General features: G+C 35.1%; 1 protein-coding gene across 1 annotated transcript in view; it reads right to left on the reverse strand.

The window, feature by feature from the left end:
- Window positions 1-19,881, reverse strand: part of PLXNB2 (plexin B2) — a 140,148-nt gene that overhangs the window by 7,249 nt on the left and 113,018 nt on the right. The window contains exons 23-31 of the mRNA XM_015814680.1: window positions 19,557-19,738; window positions 17,268-17,334; window positions 16,826-16,972; window positions 14,386-14,542; window positions 12,446-12,546; window positions 10,774-10,858; window positions 7,005-7,159; window positions 3,051-3,211; window positions 770-917 (exon numbers count right to left, since the gene is read on the reverse strand). Coding sequence (XP_015670166.1) covers window positions 770-917; window positions 3,051-3,211; window positions 7,005-7,159; window positions 10,774-10,858; window positions 12,446-12,546; window positions 14,386-14,542; window positions 16,826-16,972; window positions 17,268-17,334; window positions 19,557-19,738 — 1,203 coding nt within the window. The remainder of the gene's footprint in view (window positions 1-769; window positions 918-3,050; window positions 3,212-7,004; window positions 7,160-10,773; window positions 10,859-12,445; window positions 12,547-14,385; window positions 14,543-16,825; window positions 16,973-17,267; window positions 17,335-19,556; window positions 19,739-19,881) is intronic.

Raw genomic sequence — 19,881 nt, forward strand, 5'->3', positions numbered from 1 at the left:
CCCCCCCCAAATCTGATGCTGCTGTTGGGAAAGCAATTCTTCTTCAGCAGGCCATGTAAACATCTATAGAGAATCCAATTTCTGAAGAGCTGATTAATCCTCCTTGAGCATCTGTATTCTGAAGCCTCGGAATACATTTTCTTTATTGCTACCTCCTGCTCATGTGTTTATTCAAATGTAACAGCAACATTGTGATTCTTTCTCTGCCCTCTACCTTTTCCAGTACTACCTCTCTTTCTAGGTACCCTCTCTCACAACATCTACTAGACCTCATCAACCCTGACTGGAATCAGCATATATTTTTCATGATATCAGGACTACCAGAAAGAAATCAATTAGAGAAAAATTTAACTAAGCCATCCATTTTGGGTGGATTTACTAAATGTTCAGATGCCAGAGAAACAGGTAGAGAGAAATAAATTCTGGCAGTTTTTATGACAGAAAGGATAAGTAGTTATTACTCAACAATGGTGACATCATTTTTTAAGTAACTAAAAAATTCTATCATTAGATGCATTATAGAAACTGCAGGAAATAAATATCCCTGATTCTGTGAAGCGGCATAAATTTCCCTTACAGGTGATGGAAAAAAATGAATTAATGCCTTTAATAAAGACTTTTCGCTATTAGTCTTCCCAACCTGGTATCCTCTAGATGTATTCAATTTTAACTCCTTTAGTATAGTTGGATTCTAGGGCAATAGGACCGAGGAAAGTGGTTGCAGATTGCTGTGTGTATCAGACACATAGAACTGAAGATAAAGCTTTACCCTGCTTAGTTTGTGCTCTGTTCTTGTGCAAGCATCCATGAAAGTTTGTGCAATGACTGATAAGGAAGCATCTACTACTTCATGAACGTGAACATCAAAGATGAAGTGGGGATTTTTCAATATGTTCACCCAGAACCTAAGGGGCAAGCTGGAAAGAAAACAACAAATAACTGAAACTGGTATTCAGGAGTGAATGAAAAGGTAATACTAACAAGCAAAAAGTGTTATCATTAATAGATCACTCTACCATAATATATCATTTGATTATATACTTTAGGTACAAAGTATGCTTCTTTGCACATTATCATAAACAGGAATTCATGACATTTGGATTAACAGGATCAAGCATGCATGACCATACATTCTACCTTATTATTTCTGCTTTGCTCCTCTTGGCAACCCAAATAACTAACTAAATCATGACTGGCTTGCTATTAGATTCAAAGTTCTATTCATGGACTTGTTGGTGTTGATTTGGATTCTTTTGGAGAGCAACAAAGCAAGCGTGGTTTCAACAAATGCTAAGCAGATAGTGTTTTCTTGATTTATTTAAGGTGGAGCACAACTAGAATAAATAAGCCAGAATGCACCAATGAGCTTTCTTATGCTGAATAACCCAGAAGATTTCTACCTTAATGTGTCATAAGCTTCCAAAATGTGCTTGTATACTAAAAAGAATTTAAATTATCTGAATGGCAATTTGGCTAGCTATATGTCAAAAAGCTCCATGATGCAAACAAATGCTAGCTTATTTAGCAAAAGCTCTTTAGCTCTGTAATAAGGATTTGTATGCAGTTGTAAGGTTCTGACTACTCGGTCAAAATGCATAAGCTTAGTGCTCATGCTGCTGATAAGTACTGATTCCAAAGGAAAGTCCATCTGCAGAAAGAATAGAGGTAAAGGTTTTCAAATTAAGCTCAACGTTTGGTAGACAAAAGTGAAACAAGAAAGAATCTGGGCTGCCATACATTCTGTGCCGTGTCTAGAGCTTTTCGTGTGTAACAAGCAATAGCAACAGAAGTGAGTAGCCCTTCTCTTTTGTAAAATTGTGCTAGTGATTTCATTGAACATCTAGAAAATTCTATAGACAAATCCTTTGTTATGATCCCACTTTGATCTGCAGTGTTGGGGCTCATTGTGCAGACCATCATCTAGTATTTGTGAATATTGGCTTTTCACTAATGTCACATGATGTTGTAGACGAAGGGACTGTTTGCCATTAAGTATGGCGAGTTGTATACTCCTTTGTAACAGCTGAAAAAGGCTGCTTAAATTAGGGAAAATTCCAATCTCCTGTTTTAATGTTTCCATTATTCTCCTTTAATAGTTTGTTAAATATATTCTGACTGATTTCTCCTTTGTTTGTCAAATCTTTGTATTGCTTCATTTTTTAGTAATTGTTTTTTATCCACTATCAATACTCTATGCCACCCAGACTTATTGTGAACTGGGCAGCTTTACAAATTTAATAACTTAAATTGCACCGAATCTTGAGGTTTTCAAAGTTTGTGGTTGAGCAATATGAGTACCCTGAATAGCCAGTGTGATGTAGTGGTTAAAAAAATGAACTAGATTGGAAAGTCTCAGAATCAAACCATCTTCAGCCCAGGACACTCACTGAATTATACTGGACTGGTCATTCTTTCCGAGCCCAGCCTAACTCAGACTTGCTGTTCTGGGGATAAAAGTAAGGGAGAACCCTGTATTTGCTTATCTTGAATGAAGGCAATGAGGGATATAAATTTAATAAATAATAAATAAGTAAAACGCATCTGTTTGAAATAGAAACTGTGACCATTGAGCTACGTACTTGCATACACTTTTTATTATTAGGTATATGGCAATTTCCCCAACATTAGAAAGGGGTCATGTAATGGTTGATTCCTGGGCTGATAAAGATTTAGAAGACAGTTGTGTAAAAGGCCAGGAACAAGGTTGTCCTTTCTCAGCAAAGAGGCTTGCTAGTTCACAATCAGAGGGGAAAACAAAGAAGTCTCTCATATAAGATCCCATGGAATTACCACCATTTACATTTTAAAAATAAAATAAATAATTGTTTTATCTGCTTTCAATACTCTATGTTTCAGGGTCATTCTGAACTAGACAGCTTTACAAATTTAATAAAAAAATGCATATCTGAAAAATTGTTGAACCCTTCTCTGGAAGCTTGTTATAAAACTTGTTTAATTCCCATTTTTAGCCATATTAATAACAAATAAAAAGAAACAAAAGAAATAAACTTCTTGATAGTTAATTATGTACTATTTTTCTCCCCAGCTACCTGTTTGTTTTCCAGATGTGGATGGTGTCCTCATCTTTGATATCATGCTTCTCTGCTTGCTCATCAAGAAAGTCAAAGAAATATTTCACAGCTGGTGGAACAACATGGTGTGAATCAAGTACACTATGGAAAAAGTTATCTACAAATTGCTGAAGTGTACCCTAAAGAGGGGAAAGCACACACACAGTACAAACATTAAAAAATCAGGTTATGGTGTTAAGTGTAACATTTTCCAGCAGATCCTTTCAATTTATATGACTGCTTCCGAAATTGACTTATAGTCATCTGTACAAGACTTTATCCCAAATGGCCACAGAATCACAATGGCTCCAAGTGCTGCATTTTTCAACTATAAATGGGTTGTAAATGCTCTTATGAACATAAAATGAACAGTCATAACAAATGTTCCAGGGACTTCAGGAAGAATAATTCTCTGCTCTGTTTAAAGAGGTGGCAATTTCAGCATTGTGGCTCAGGGAGAACAGAGGACTCTAGTCTGAAATAAATGGGCAACCAATAGCAGGAATTCGTGGGAGAGTAATGTATTTAGAACGGAGCTTTCTGGGTATATTACAACAACAATAATGAGCCAGGGGGGGCACTTGATTTTTATATGATTTAGTAACTTTATTATAGTAAAGTTCAGTATTTCTTATAACAGTGTGTGAATGGATGGATAGAAGAAAGGAAGGAAGGAGGGAAAGAGAAAAAAGAGAGAGAGAGAGAAAGAAAGAAAGAAAGAAAGAAAGAAAGAAAGAAAGAAAGAAAGAAAGAAAGAAAGAAAGAAAGAAAGAAAGAAAGAGAAAGAAAGAGAAAGAAAGAAAGAACGTGCACTTAGTGCACTCAAACAATGCATCAAAGATCTGGAAATCCAATAAGTCTGCTCTTCCCAAGAATATTTTTTTAAGCAGTCAAACTCCTCCTTTTAAAGTAGTGAGATACTTATAACATATAACTGTCCCAAAAATCTGAACATTAGCATGCTGAAATGCACTTCCCACAGATTTTGGAGGGCCAATACAAAAAACCCCCATATGAGCTGAGATTGTACCCCTGTAGACAAGCGGCTATTGAAAGTACATCTCACGTTCTGCTATACTGCATCTTCTATAAGGACTCATAGACTCAATTTATAACACTTTGCCTAATAAAATACCAGGAAATATTGATCTCTTTGTACAACTGCTGTTTTCAGATCAGAACAAACTAGTTTCTTTGAACGTAGCCAAATTTTGTTATAATGTATGGAAAATCAGGCAGACTCTAACTGCCCACTGATAATCCATCCCTAATCATAATATATTATTTTGTCTGTTTTTAAATAATAATAATAATAATAATAATAATAATAATAATAATAATAATAATAATAATAATAATAATAATAATAATAATACTTTTATTTGTAATGATGGTCTGTGACCGTAATAGATAGGAAGGAGGGAGGGAGGGAGGGAAGGAAGGAAGGATTACCTCTGGAAAATAATTCATATTTAATTGGGATGCATAAACACAACAAGAAGACTTGTGCAATACAATTGGAGATCTTGCTAATAAGCCAAGGATTTTCATACAAAATCAGTTTGGCTTGATGAAATTTTAACTGGTCTTGTCTGCTCTGCATGTCACATTTTCTGCAGCTACTGTTAAGCAGATTTGGCTATCTTTACACAACAATAAACAGCTCACAAATGAACTTCAATATAGTTTAAATGAAATTACGCACTAAGTTGCTATAGATACTCGTATTAATGTTTACAGAAGAGGACCTCATGAGGAATTGTTCCTGGGCTTTAAACTAATTTAAGCCCTATTTAGGCATGCAACTTTCCATTTATATGAACAATCCTGCTGGGTGTTCCTACAGATCAGTCATATAATGTATTCCTAGGGCAGTCATCTGCATATTCAGCATGAACCTCTCCAAGGGGAACTGCTTTGGCATATAGAGTACCATGTGATCTAGAAACCTATGATGTACACACAGAGTCTTTTGCAGAAATTGGTGCTATTCATGCAGAGCCTATAAAGGTATTTAGCACCAAGGACAATGGACTTTACTTTGCCATTTTCCAAATTTATCAATACCTAATTATAGATAACTCAGGTATTTAGAATTTATCAACACAGCCTAAATAACTACATAGAGAGGATAAGTCTACATATATGATTTTTAAAAGCCCCAGTATTATGGGCCTTTTTTAAATTAAAGTTTAAACTGGACTTGGTTTCTTTGAAATAGATAAGGAACAGCATTCTAGAAATAGATTAAAACAGAACTTTTTGGGGAGAACGGCTGTGGAAAAAAATGAGCTAGTGTTTTCTGTTTTTGGTTGCTTCTACTTGTTTAATCACTGCTATACTGCATTTTGTGGAATTTTTTATTTTTATTATGGAGAGCCACAAAACATAGAGATATATGAATCTAGTAAATAAATAAATACATTTCTCTTCTTCAGTCAGAACTGAAACAACAGTGTTAAATCATTATTCAGAACCTTTTTTGGGCTGGTGTAAATGTTCAGAATTGAGGCTGTGGTGGCTATTGGGAATGACTATAACTTCAAAACAAGGGCTGGCATGGGTAGCAATAACCTATGATATCAATTTATCGGGATGCTCCTTACCACATATATCTTGTTGCCCTTCTTTCTATTTCTTCTTTTTGGGGTGAGATGAGCATTTTTTCAAGCTATAGTTACCCATTTAATTTTTAGCTGTTAAGATTATGGGGCTTAGGTTATGCTAAGATTCATTCATGGAAATAATCATAATACTGAGGATTAATGTTTACTTTGCAGAGTCCTTTTTTTTAAAAAAAAAAAAAAGAACAGTGTCAGGAGAAGTAGGAAATATGGTAAGATACAAGAGAGATGGCTGCAGGCACATTCAGACCCCAAAATGCCATGTTGGAAAGCCTGATTCAAAACTACATAACATTAGCCTTTCAAATTAGTAGAGGAAAAATATTACAATGGCTAAGTATGGTTTGTATTTAAAAGGAGTGCCCTGAGCTATTTACATGCTTGACTTTAGATCCCAGCAGTACTTCAGACATGGTCATAACAGAAATAGAAAAAAGGGGAAAGGGGAATGTAAGGGTTTTACATTCTTTGCAAAGTCAGTATACATCGGCTTATATCATATCTAAAATTTGGATTTTTATTAATGTAAAGTTTTAATATTCTACCTTTAATGGATCTATACAATCAGAATAGATTTTCAGAAGGTTGGACAGAATTTAACTTTTAATCTTATTATATAATGTATAGTGTGCTGACTAGTGCTGACTACTGCTGTTCATACATGTTGATATTTATATATTGCTTGGATTTTAAAACAATCTGTAGTTTTTAAAATAATATATTCAATTACCTAATAATAGTTAATGAAACATTGAAAGTTCTATCTTAATTCTATGATTTTTGTAAATGTCCTCTTTATTCATGGCCTTTTAAAATTTTTCTGTATTTTTACTCCTCTTTTATCTATCTTTTAAAATTATTTTTTTTCCTTTTTTAAAAATGCTAAATGAAAATATACTAACAACAATAACAGAAATAAAACTCAGGTCCCAATAAATGAGTTGGTACTCTATTGGTTCAGACTAGTTCAACTCTTGTTATGCACACCAAACAAGAACATTAAGAAAATGAAAACACCGGAATGTTTGTTTGGTAACTCTTGAGATTCTTTGTTATCTAATGGACACATAGTGTATTATTTCTGGAATTTTCAAAGAATAAGTTCATAAGCAAAGATGAAAAGACTTGAGTTGCTTTAACATCAATAAAGCTTAATCGAGACCTATTAATTTCAATGCAGCTACTCTAGGTATGATTGTACCTAGCCAATGTCTTTGAATCTAAATCTTAATTCTAAAGGAAAATTCTACATCTAAACTCACTGTCTATTTAAACACAGTAAAACTTGGCTCTTGGCAGTCAACTTTACCTTCACAGAGAGTAGCCTTGTCAGGTAGATTTCAGTGATAGCTTTGGTCCTTTCCTTCTCCTTCATACTCCCTCTTTTTGATTTACCTTCATCAACTTCATCTACTGGTCGAACTAGATGCCAGATCTTATTTTCTTCTTCCAATAAAGCATGTCCTGAATAAACCATAACATTTCAAAGCAATCAACAGATGAAATGAAATCCACTGACTGAGCAATTGATTGCCATGCCTAAAATAATGTCCTACTGTATTGCAACTAAATGGCATATTTAATGGCCTGCAATAAATATTATTTGCGTTTCATAAATGAAAGGATCCCAAAGTAAAATCTAAGCTATATTATTCTTGCTTATAAATTCTAGATTTTCAAATGAATAAGTTGAGGTAATTTTAAAGTAAAATGGGAGGGCATTCCATGCCCCCCTTTCTCTAACTCTCAGCTATTTCTGACCATGGTTGATCGTATTAGTTTGAAGAGGGAAAAGCACAAAAACAGTAAAGTAGGTCAGTATTCCCTAAACTCTGTTGTTAAAGCTAGCTACGTCTATTTTGTGATATGGTTTCACCTATTTGTTATTCATAGACCCTAAGAAATATAAAGTAGATCCCAGCAATTCAAAGCTTATCACACGTGTGCAAAATTTAACTTATACAGGTACGCTTCTACAGTACCTATGACCACAATTGGGACCAGAATGTCTATTGGTAAGCAAAGTGGTTGTTAACTGAGCTGTGCCCAATTTTACGACCTTGTTTGTTATGTTGATAAGCAAATTACTGTCATAAAGTGAATCATGCAGCAGTTAAATCTATCCAGCTTCCTCTGTTGACTTTCCAAACTGGAAGCTGGCTGGGAAGGTTGCAAATGGTGATCACATGACTCTGGGATGACACAACTGTTGTAAATATATGCTAGTTGCCAAGTGTCTGAATTCTGATCACATGTCCGTGGGGATGTTGCAACGATGATATGTTCCGAGTACTGGTTTTAAGTCACTTTTTTCAGTGCAGTTATAGCTTCGAACAGTTGCTAAATCAATAGTTGTAAGTAAATGACTACCTGCAGATACCCAAATGAACATAGATTTCCTATTTGTTTTCCTATATTTATATTTAGGTCTTGGAACATTCTTAGGTAGTTACAGAAGTGATAAAATCTCTGGCTAAATCAAATTATAAAATACTTGATTTCTTACAGTCCCGAATGTCTTTATATTTTAGAAATGTCTCATAGACTTCATGTCTGAAGACACCATAATCTGTTCATTTACAACACATCCCCTTTTGTTGATAATGAGATTCTTAAATCAGACACAGGCTGTGTATAGGAAAAATCAGACAATTTTATGATAGGATCCTGTGATTTTTAAAAACCACGAGTGTGTAATTCCGTTTATATGTTCATCCAAATTTAATTTTTTTTCTCCTAAACTAAAATTGCAATGCATTCTTACATGGTGTGGGAACTGGAGACCTTAAAACAAAGCTACTTCCCATTCCAGATCTCTTGAAGAGTATAAATGTAGTCCATCTGTTTAATTATATTGTACAGTTCAAAGCAAAATGGGCACCGTGAATGATATAAAGGTTCAAGCAATTACACGCCTGCACATTAAATATAAAACTTTTCATCTATGAAGCTGAATAAATGTACAATAATGGCAACCAATTAATTACAGTCATAGTACACTCACAATGCATGTATGTCAGAAAGGTCAAAACATAAAAATATGTACATAATGACATTTTTAACAATTCTGAATTGTATTGTTTTTTATTCAGTTTTCAGCTTCATCATGACTTTTAGCAATCGGAGAAAAAGCCGCTATGGTATATTGTTCTTCCTTTAGTAAGACTGATAATTCCAAGGCCAAAAAGTAATGAATACCTGCCATTTTGCAGAACTATTGATTTCAAAAGACCAATAATATGAAAAAATGCAAAATCTAACCCTGCTGAACTCCAAACAGTTTTATGGTATAATGTCTATTGTAAATACTAAATCCTGCTTTAAATAATTTTGGGGCTTCTACGTGTTTTTGTAGTTCATGAGCCCTGGTGGCACAATGGTTAAAGTGCAATGTTGCAAGCAAAGTGTGGTATTGCAGGCAAACTCTGCCCACAGCCCAGAATTTGATTCAGCCCTCCATCTTTCCAAGGTTATTAAACTGAGGACCCAGATTGTTAGGGACAATATGCAAATAATACTTATATTGGAAAGAGAGTGCTGTAAAGTACTATAGGGCAGTATATAAGTCTAAATGCTAAGTACATAACCTATAAAACAAACAAATGTACTGTCACTTTGATGATACCATTATTTTCAGAATCATTTTCATAAACCAATGTTATTTGGATAATTCAAATCTTTAAAAATGAAGTCTGAAAATACCCTAGAGAAATTTTTTTTTCATAATCATGGTAGCTGCTAATCCAGAAGACAAATCAAGGTTTACCAGCTGCAAAGATCATGACAACCACTAGAAGGGATCCAAGACACACAGAAAACTTTGCTGTAAATAGTGATGTCGGGAATTTTGCAGATAAAGATCTCTATCGAGGATGGAGAGTTTTTGCAAAACCACACTGATTTTTTTCCAGATTTACTTTTCTATAAGGAGACAAAGAACTTGTGTTTCTCATACCAATTTTAACATTCTACAATTGGAGAAAATGCTATAGATTATTAATAGCCAGGTTATTAATAGATGGAGGTCAGCATGACTGGATTCTTATTTCCATGTAATTTATTACTACCCAATTGTGTGCTACATATGATGCTGGAATGTATAAGGAAGCTGTATTATAGAAATACTAAGACTGTAAGTTGGAAAGTGTCTGATTCATATTTTATCTCAATTACAAATCTTTGAAATAACATTGAACATTGTCATTATAACCAAGATGCCTTACAGAGATATACAAACCTCCTGGGATAAAGAGAAATAACTTGAGTTAAAATAAAATATTTGTTATTATTAGAAGAACAAAGAAAAATTATAATGATTTTCTATAAATGCAACATTTGTGAGAAGTTAGCAAAAAAAGGAACAGTCAAACCAATATTCCTACTTTCAAAATCCCACTGAAATGAATGCAGTGCCTCATTTGTGCAACTGCAGTCATTTAATTTAGAAATGTGAAATGTTATTGCATTTATCCCCTAGGATCTGTAATTCGCTACTGCATTTACCTCAGTTAAAACATCAGCTACTAAACAATTTACAAAAAAAACTTCTTAGTGAGCTGTAAACTTATTTTCTTTTATCTATTATTTAATAAAAACCAACTTTGAACAATGTCTAGTTTTATCCATATTGATTTTTAAAAGGAGAATCAAACCTAAAGGAGTCAACCCAAAACAATCCCTTTTAAGCCACTATTTTGTTTTGTAAAACTGGCAAGAGTATTTCAATCAATCTTGTTTTCAATGGAAAACATTGTATCTGATTAGCCAATGAAGAATACCACAAATCATTGTCAGTGTAGGTTGCAGATTTGCCTGGTTCTCTAATTTTTATAGCTTTTCAAATAAACTGACTTAGCTACATGTTAAATGTTAGCTTTCCAGAATTTCTCTGCATCACATTTTCTATGTGGTTTAAAGAATGTAAAAGGCTCTTTACCACTTTATCTCTTTAGATTGTTTTGCAGCACATATCTATATCCCAAGCTAGATGCTATGATTATATATGTAAACTCACAGAATCCAGCTTGTTTTCTGTCATAAAATAGAACCTGTCTGAAAGACTAACATGCTATACTTACGTTCCTCTGGCATGTCTTGTTGGTGATCCTCTGGCTGTTGAGAAATCCACATTTTTGACAAGATGAGGGTAGCACCATCTCTTACCTTCAAGAACATACATGCAACAAATTGGTGAGAACAGCAAAAATAACTCTTATTCCTATACAAGCACTGTATGCAGTATAAGAATAAATTCACCTTTCTTGGCCATTTTTTTTACAAGGCATTCAATTATTCTTTTAATGTACCGTATGTATGCCACTGAAGAGACAAAGCACCTAGTCTTCCATTTTTTAGTCTTCTAAATACTCATTGGTGAATAAAACTAGGCCCATCTTTGTAGTCATTTGGGAAGGAAGTATCGTGGACAGTTCTACCCAGAGTTCTTGCCCATTACTGAAAGGGCAAGTCTTATCAGTCAGTCTCATATTCAGGTCCTCAAATTCTTTTGAGATTAGAAAACTGACATTCACAGAGATTAGAGAAGGTATTCTTCATTTCTCAAGTTTAACCCTTACTGCAGGGCTTTTCAACCTTTTCACCCATTGTACCACTTTTAGGATACAGCAATATCCAAGTACCACCAGTCGCCTAGCAAGGTGTCAAAAACCTGATGACCAAAAAAAAAAAAAAAGGAAAAATGTGATGAAATACAGGTAGTCCTCGACTTACAACAGTTCGCTTAGTGACTGTTCGAAGTTACAATGGCACTGAAAAGAGTGCCCCCCAAGCCACAGCCGAGCAAGACACCTGCCTGCCCGCCTGGTGGCACTCTTCCTCCTGTCCGAAGTTTCCATTGTTGTGAGCATTTCTGTTGAGGATTGGCAGCGGGGGTGGGGTGGTTTTTATTTGTGTTTGGTTTTTATTCCCCCCCGTCTGCTGGGTGGTTGCAGCAGGTTTTGGTCACTTCACATGACCCTGGGACACTGTGACCATCATAAATATGAATCAGTTGCCAAGCATCTGAATGTAAATCACAAGACCCTGGAGATAAGGCAACATTCCAACTGATCGGTGCTTCTTCAGGGCTCAGCAGAAGCGCCAGGATCAGCGCCGAGCTCCAGCTGGAGCCTGGCGCTGATCCTGGCGCTTCCACTGAGCCCTGACAGTCCCGAAGAAGTGCCGATCAGCTGGAAAGCGGCACTGATCCTGGGGCTTCCGCTGAGCCCTGACAGCCCTGCAGCTCCAGCCATCTCTCGCTCAGGCTTGTGCGGTGCTGCCACCGGTTCAGCTCATTCCCCTCCCCCACTACCACTTTTCTAGGATGGTCGCGTACCACCTGCCAGGTGCCAATGTACCACAGGTGGTACCCGTACCACTGGTTGAAAAGCCCTGCCTTACTACCAGATTAAAGATCAAGCAGATTAAAGAAAAGCCCTGCCTTACTGGAAGGATTTCTTGCCGGAAGCATAATTGATAACAATTTCTGTGCTGGCTTTAAACAAAGATAACTTTTTTTTAATCACTAATACAGAATTTGCCAGTATCCAAAGAGCTGCATTCAATAATTGCCCACTTGTGGCATGGCAATATAATTTCAGATTCTGAGTCTGGGCTTTGTTAAAAGAAAATAGATACTGGATGCGATAGGAAGGAAAGGGAACACTTTTTGAGACAGATCATTCTTAATGAAAAGCTGTGCATTACTAAAAAGCAGCAAGGAGGTGTAACGTTTCCAAAATGCTTCCTTACATTATAGTGCATCAGGGTATTGATGCGCTTCCACCTCCCTTCCCTTTGTGACGTTAAATCCAAGTCTGAGAGTATCTGTGCAGTAGATCCTGGACGCCACTCTGAGGAGAAAAAGAAGAAAAACATTTTACAGGTGTCCACCCAAAAATAACCTGCATATAAAGGAAGCTTTCATCTAGCAGATTACTGAAGTCTTGCAGAATTCTGTTCTCCTCTCTAGATCCACCCACCCAAGCAATCCTGTTTTTAAAAATGATAAATTAGATTTAATAGAAAAGTTATTTTCCTGTAGTAGAGACAAGGCATTGTATAGTGGGACCGCTCCTTCCTAGAAGATTCTGCACTGTTATTGCTGGGCCAGCTGCTCTCTCTCAGCTTGACCCCCCCCCCACAGGGATGGTGTTGTGGGGAACATAGGCGCAAGAAGGATAATTAGGTATGTTTGCCACTTGAGTTATTTATAAAAACAGTAACAGTGGAATAAAAATAAATAGTAATATAAATAAGGTGGTTATATAGAGAAATCTCTTATTTGATAATGGCCCAACAGACTTACTGCTCTCTGATGCTAAAATCAAGGAGGGTCTACACTTGTCTGTAAAGGTGTGTTGTCATAAACCTTTATTGGGGTAGGCTGCATATCTAGTTAAGATCCAATTTATTTTAAGATTATAGACATACAGTTGTTGTCTATAAGTAGCAATTCCCCAGATGTTTCATTATTTGAAAAAAAAAAAAAGCCAAAATCATCACTAGAGGAGGAAACTCCATTTAAGAGTTGAGATGTTTAGAAACATAAAACATTCCCCAAAATTTAGTTCCAATAAATGATTTTGTTTGTATTAGTATATTGTTTTCAACTTTTTTTTTCTTGGAAGCCAAGAAACAATATATCTCAAAGTAAAGATCTTAGCTTGCATAGTGTAAGCATGGTCTTATTGTCCTTGTGGGATATGGCCAAAAATTATATCTTTACCATTTTTAGGGAATGTTGCATGTAGCTCACGTAAGACTAGTTTGCACCTTCCCTCCATTACTAAGAAACATTATGTAAAAGCTTGACCAAAGCCACAAAGTCATATCAGATAATGTCCATGGCATATAGAACATTAGAATTTGGAATATTAAGAGAAGTAGATGTAAAGAGCAGGAATTAACAAATGATGATGATGATGATGATGATGATGATGATGATGATGATGATAATAATAATAATAATAATAATAATAATAATAATAATAATAATAATAATAATAATAATGAAAATAAATGGGAAAGGATGTTATATATTTCAATGAAAATAAATGGGAAAGGATGTTATATATTTCCTGTTGGCTGGAGTGGATTAATATATGCAGGGAAGTTATCTGGTTTTTAATTTTTTTTAATCTTACTGCTTTTAAATTGTTTTTTTTAATAATTATAATTATTACTCTTAACAGATATTTTCCTATCTACAGTTCAGCTAAGTTATAAATTATTATATTGCTGGATACATTATGAATAGATTCTACATCAACTGTAGCATTTCTATATGGAAAACAGATCAGTAAATTGTTATAAGTAATGTAAGGAAATGTTGACTCCATAAAACCTACTAACCATAATACAAAGAGAGGCAAAGTGAGGGGGGGGAGTTATTGTCCTTGTTTCTCTCCAAATTTTATCTGTTCAGGTAGGAAATTACAAGGGGAGTCATATTTTTTACCTTCCTTATCTGACAGAGTGAGTACTTTTCAAATAAATGAGAACTTCTGAATGTATGGAAATTGGAAAAAAGTTGGGGTAGAGTTTAGTGGGCAAAGTACTTTTCTTTTTATTCTTAGATTGTTCCATGGATTCAGATGGAATTACTAAGTCAATCTTTTGGTTTTTTGCAAACATTTGCATTTTGACAGCAATCTGTTCTTTAAAATAGATTTAAAAACTCAGATACATACCAAGAACAACACTGTCAGGCTTTGGCCACTGTGAGTAAGGCAGAATTCGATATACTTGGTCTATGATCTTTTCTTTTACTTGAGAAATAGTGTCACAATTTAGCACTTTTACAGGTATGGATTCTGTGCCTTCATCTTGAACAATCACATTTACAGTCTGAAAGGTTAGAAATTTCAGAGTTATTGAAATCACAGAAGAAAAGTCAACACTGGTATAAACTTGTGGCCCAGTCATTTCATATCTGTTTCTCTGTTTTTTGATGGAAATGGGGCATACTGAAATTTCTATGAGAATTAATAAACTACTCATCACTTTTAACACTGAATCTATTGAAAATATAGCAAGTCTTCAATATATTTCTGTATCATCACAACTGGATTTTGAAGACTTATTTTTTGTTAAAAAAAATTTAAACTGACATATATCATCAGACTAGTAGACCAGCTACTGTTTGTAGATGCTTAGATTAGTCCATTAACCTTACAGGAAGACACTCATTAATATTAGAAATTCCTCCTGTCAAAACAGCAGAGAAAGCAATTTCCAGATAGGTAAAGCTTCACAGAAATTTAATTCCTACTATAATCCCCAAATATCAGTTTTGATTGAAATAGACTCAAACTCTTAAATTAAAAGAGGCAAGTGTAGTCTAAAAACCCTTATTATAGCTGGCAAGCAAGTACATTTCAGTAAAAGAGCATATAATACACACATGTCATTCAAGAGATATTTTGGTGAACATTTTTTTTTACTTACATATACACTAAAACATTGCTTTCATGAGCCAATTGAGTAAGGGGTAGTTATCCATTAAGTAAAAAATTAAGCCATTTGCTGCAAATTATATTGTTTGCATATGCAAATTGCCACACATTATGTAAATTTAATGTATAGTTAACCTCAATTTAATTGCCTCATTCAGAACACTTGTCCAGATATCCTGTTATTACAAAGATATTTAGGTTGTCTGATTTACCAATCTGTAAATGCATTGCAGCCAGTCCACCAAATGAGGTTGACTATAAAATTACTCTATACCGTTTATTACAAATTAGTTCCATAGTTTTGATTTGGCAATTAAAAATGATATATATTTAAACTTGACTAGAAGGTACCTGTCTAGGGAGAGATTCCAAACTACAATGCACTGCTTATCACACTAGCGGATAAAATAGCATTTACAGATGCCTGATTTTACTGAATATAGTGGATTAATGTAATTAATTTTGTCACTAATTCCTTTCCTGCAATTAAATTTATATTTCAAAAATGGGCTGAAAGAAGCATATAATTCTAATAATCTATTATCTTACAACCAAATCATCCACTGATGTAGTTTGCTTCAATTTATTTGCAAATATAAAATCAAGAAAAAATTAATCAATAAGTGAGAACCTGGCATAAAATGCATTTTTAAGAAGGCCAAACGTTCTTGATACTTTCCCTATATAAATTTGGGAATAATAATTCTGGAAATCATATTGATGATCAGCAACCGAAAACAAACCCCACCTGATAGAGATGGTCATTTGGTCAATTCAGAGTTGCTGCTAAAGGATTGGGAAAGGAATTTAACATTTTTCTCTGCTTCTGAAATCCTGAGAAAATCCTTTCTCTGAAGCTAATTCTGAATTAAGGAGAAGAAATTTTGGGAATTTTTGTCCAAAGCAAATAGCAACTTCACCTGTGTTTTTGATGACCTAATCTGCAACTTGTTTTAAGAAAACAAAACAAAAAATTCCACATGTATTACACATTAATATCTCTGCAAAGACATAGTAAATACAACATCTAGTCTGGTTCTTCAGTTCCCTCAAATGAAGAGCCTGTTTGACGTAATCATACCCTCTGTTCATCAAACTAATAAAATGATAAATATTAGTACAATTAATATTTCTCCAAAACTATTTTGAGCCTTCAATGGCCCTCCTAATTTCTTATCTTATTCTTTTTTCCTCTAATTGGCATTTGTGGCATTTTTAGGCTGGCTTCATGAATATTATATATTAGTTGACTTAGTCAATTAAAGGGCCAAACTTCATAACAAATCATTTCATTAATCTTAAAGCTTTACCTCATTCTTTCTTATGTATACATCTACAGCAGTAAAGATGCTGGACCAGGAGTAGTGAAACTCTGATTTTAGTCCTTCCTTAGCTGTGGAAGCTGGATGGATCAATCACTCTTTCTTTTCAGTAAACCAGGGAGTTGAAAAAGTTATTTCTAGCAACCCACATGGAACCAGAATTTAGATTATGACCCATAACCTTCAAAGTCTTCATCTTTCAATGAATTGATTTGACTAATAATAATAATAGTTTTTTATCATTCATGTTTTACAAAACACATACTGTAAATGGTGAAAAAATAGTAGGTCATATTTCAGAAGCATTTCATGTTTTTAATATTCTAAAACAAATAATAATAAAAGCTACATACCAACTGTGAATACTCTACATCATCTCCCAATAAACCAGTGTCATTCAGGGTATATTTGGCTTTCATTTGCACAGCATCCACTGGTCCTTTCTCTACTTGATGTTTGATAGCTTTGAACAATTTATAAAGAGGCTCCCCAGCATTATCCTGATAAAGTTGATAAAAGAGGAAAAAATGGTGAGTGAAGACAATGGCTACTTTGTCCACCATTACTGAATATTAAAAAACTTCTTAAGATCATTATTTCTGCAGAGTACATTTTTCCACTGCATTTAAACTACCATTTGTAACTGACTTCAGACCAAGACTGTGGCATGTTTGGATCAAAAGTTATTCCTATTAGCATATACTCAAAAGAAGTATCAATTAAAAGCTTAATGTCAGTCTACAATTTGATAGGATATTCAAAATAAATATAAAATGAATGCATTTTAGATCTTACCTTGAGGTACTGATAAAGACAAATTGACATCCAATTAGAAAGCATTCTTTCCACAACGGTTTCAGATCTAAAATTTTAAAAAAAACCTGTGTTGAGGTGCATAGCTAGGAATTGTACATGAGTCTGTCAAGAACTAAACAGGCATTATAATGTTTCTCCCATTTCTCCATATCCAATGTATTCAGTCTAATGCAGTGGTTCTCAACCTTTTTAATGCCGCGACCCCAACTGGTTGTAAGTCGAGGACTAAACCAGTCGTAAGTCGAGGACTAAACCGGTCGTAAGTTGAGGACTTTCCCTGCCCGGGAGCGCTGCGCATGCGTGGTTCCATTCCCTGCGCTGGCCGAGGCGTAGCTGGCAAGCGGCAGAGACGGAGCAGGCCGACCACCAGCTGGCCCAGCCCAAGGGAGGTAAGGCACCCGCCGGAAAAGGGGAAAAAAATGGCGGACAAAAAAAAGGCGGACAAAAAAATGGCAGACAGCCTTGCTTGGTGACCCCTGTGAAATGGTCGATCGACCCCAAATGGGGTCCCGACCCACAGGTTGAGAACCACTGGTCTAATGGCTTTGGAAAGTATGAGTGCTACGCAAATCCTTAAAAAGAGGATTTGGTTTTGAAAGCTGAACCTATTTTCCTGATGAAGCAACTGTGGACGGTCAAGGTAGTTTTTGAAGCAGTTGTCAATCTCACTAGTTAAATCAGACCAGGAAATCAGCTCCACAAGAAGATTTGATTTCTATTGAGATTGACTACTGTAACACAAACATGTACATCTGATTGTGCTGTACCTACTCCTCTTCCTTATTAGTTCAGTGAATTACAAAGATAATCAGTGTTAGTCAGTTCCAAATATTATCTGGCTGTTCTGGACTTTAAAAAATGCTTCTGCCCCATTTGCCCACACAATAGCTCCTTTACTCTTTATAGTAGCTGTGTGAATTTGAAAAAAAGACATGACTGCTTTAATGATTAGGAAAGAGAAGTTTCATATGTGCTCTTGCATTCTCCAAAATGTCTCTTTCAAAATATTTCTGGAGCTCTCAAAAACAAGTCATTGCTCTCTGTTGCTGTTGCAGTGAAGCAAGGTTAGTACATATCCAGAACTAGAAAGATTAGACTGAAATTCTTCTTCCTTGGTGACTTTGGTCACCCTCTCTTGTTTAACCTTTCTCTCAAGGTTACTGTGAGGATAACATGGGAGAAGAACCTTATATATATGAGCTTCTCCTGAGGCAGTACAGGGCAAAAATCAATAATAGTAATACAGTAAATAAAACATTATCTCAGTGAAGAATGTGCTGACTTTCCTGCTGTCATACAATATAGAAACTACCCGTGTTGTGAGCTGTGGGAAATGCTACAACTGCCAATAAGATAAACATGCTGTCATGAGTCTTCCTCTCAAATAATTATACCAAAGAACAGGTTCTAGATTTTTTTCCCCTGGGGTACAGCAGTGAATTAAGTACAGACCAAGATGCTTGCTTCTCACTATTGGCATGAAGAAATATTCTAATTTCAAAAATAAATAAAGTTGCATGTCTGAATCTATTGAGTTTGTTCTGTACTACAGAGACCAAAAGCACAAAATGTGACAAAACAGAGAGGGGGGGGGAGAAGAGAGAACATCATACTCTGGAACAGTGAATTCACAGGAAACTAGAAAGAAAAATGCTGAACTTAGTAGGAAACAGAACACAACTGCTTAACCAAAGGTGGGAAACATGGTAGACCTCACATAATAGGTAAATGAAAGTAAATAAATTATATATACCTGTTCAATATGGCATAACCTTTAAAAAGACAAGGTTCTATAATATGGCCTTTGTAAAGAATCAGAGACTTTACTTTCATAACTAAATGTTGCTACTATTTAAATTCTAATCAATGACGAATGGCCAGATTTTTGCAGTTGTCTCAAGCTAACACCTTGGTTGCTTATTTGAAAAGTCAGAAATCTGTTTTAACAGTGCTTGCCTGTGGCTCCCAAGTTAGTTAACTGCACTCAGATGAAATGTTGGGTGCATCTCATCATCACCACTGGAGCAAGACAACTGGTTATTTGGCTTCTCCATAAGAGGAATGAAGTGGGCAGGAAAGCCGGCTATCCATCTTATCTCGGACAACAAAAACATATTGGACCTGCCTAATATATAAAAGCAAGCCTTTGCATTTTTTGGATTGCACTGTGTACTCATTGAGGTATGTAAAGATTTTAAAAACCCAAGTAAATGAGAATTTAAAGGGGCAACTTCCATTGTACTAGGTTACTGAAGAAACCTTCCCTACCTTCGGAGCATCAGTTTGGGATTTTTGGCCACAACATACTGCTCCATAAGTTCCAAAAACAATGTCCTCATGATGTCAGTATAGTATTCTAGCTTCCCATGCAAAGCCACGGTCAAAAGAGATGCAAAATATACTTTTGCACGGGCAGAAAATTCCTTTTGGTTTTCCAACGTGTGAATGAACTAAACAGAAACAACAACAACAAAAACAGATATATGAATGAAACAGTTGAGGCTTATTCTTTTTATTGTTCATTCTGGAAACATAGTATAATGGGATAAAAATTGGGACACAATACATTCCAGAAGTATTGAATATAGTTTTT

The sequence above is a fragment of the Protobothrops mucrosquamatus genome, unplaced genomic scaffold (genome assembly GCF_001527695.2).
Source record: "Protobothrops mucrosquamatus isolate PMUCROS unplaced genomic scaffold, P.Mucros_1.0 scaffold275, whole genome shotgun sequence".
Lineage (NCBI taxonomy): Eukaryota > Metazoa > Chordata > Lepidosauria > Squamata > Viperidae > Protobothrops > Protobothrops mucrosquamatus.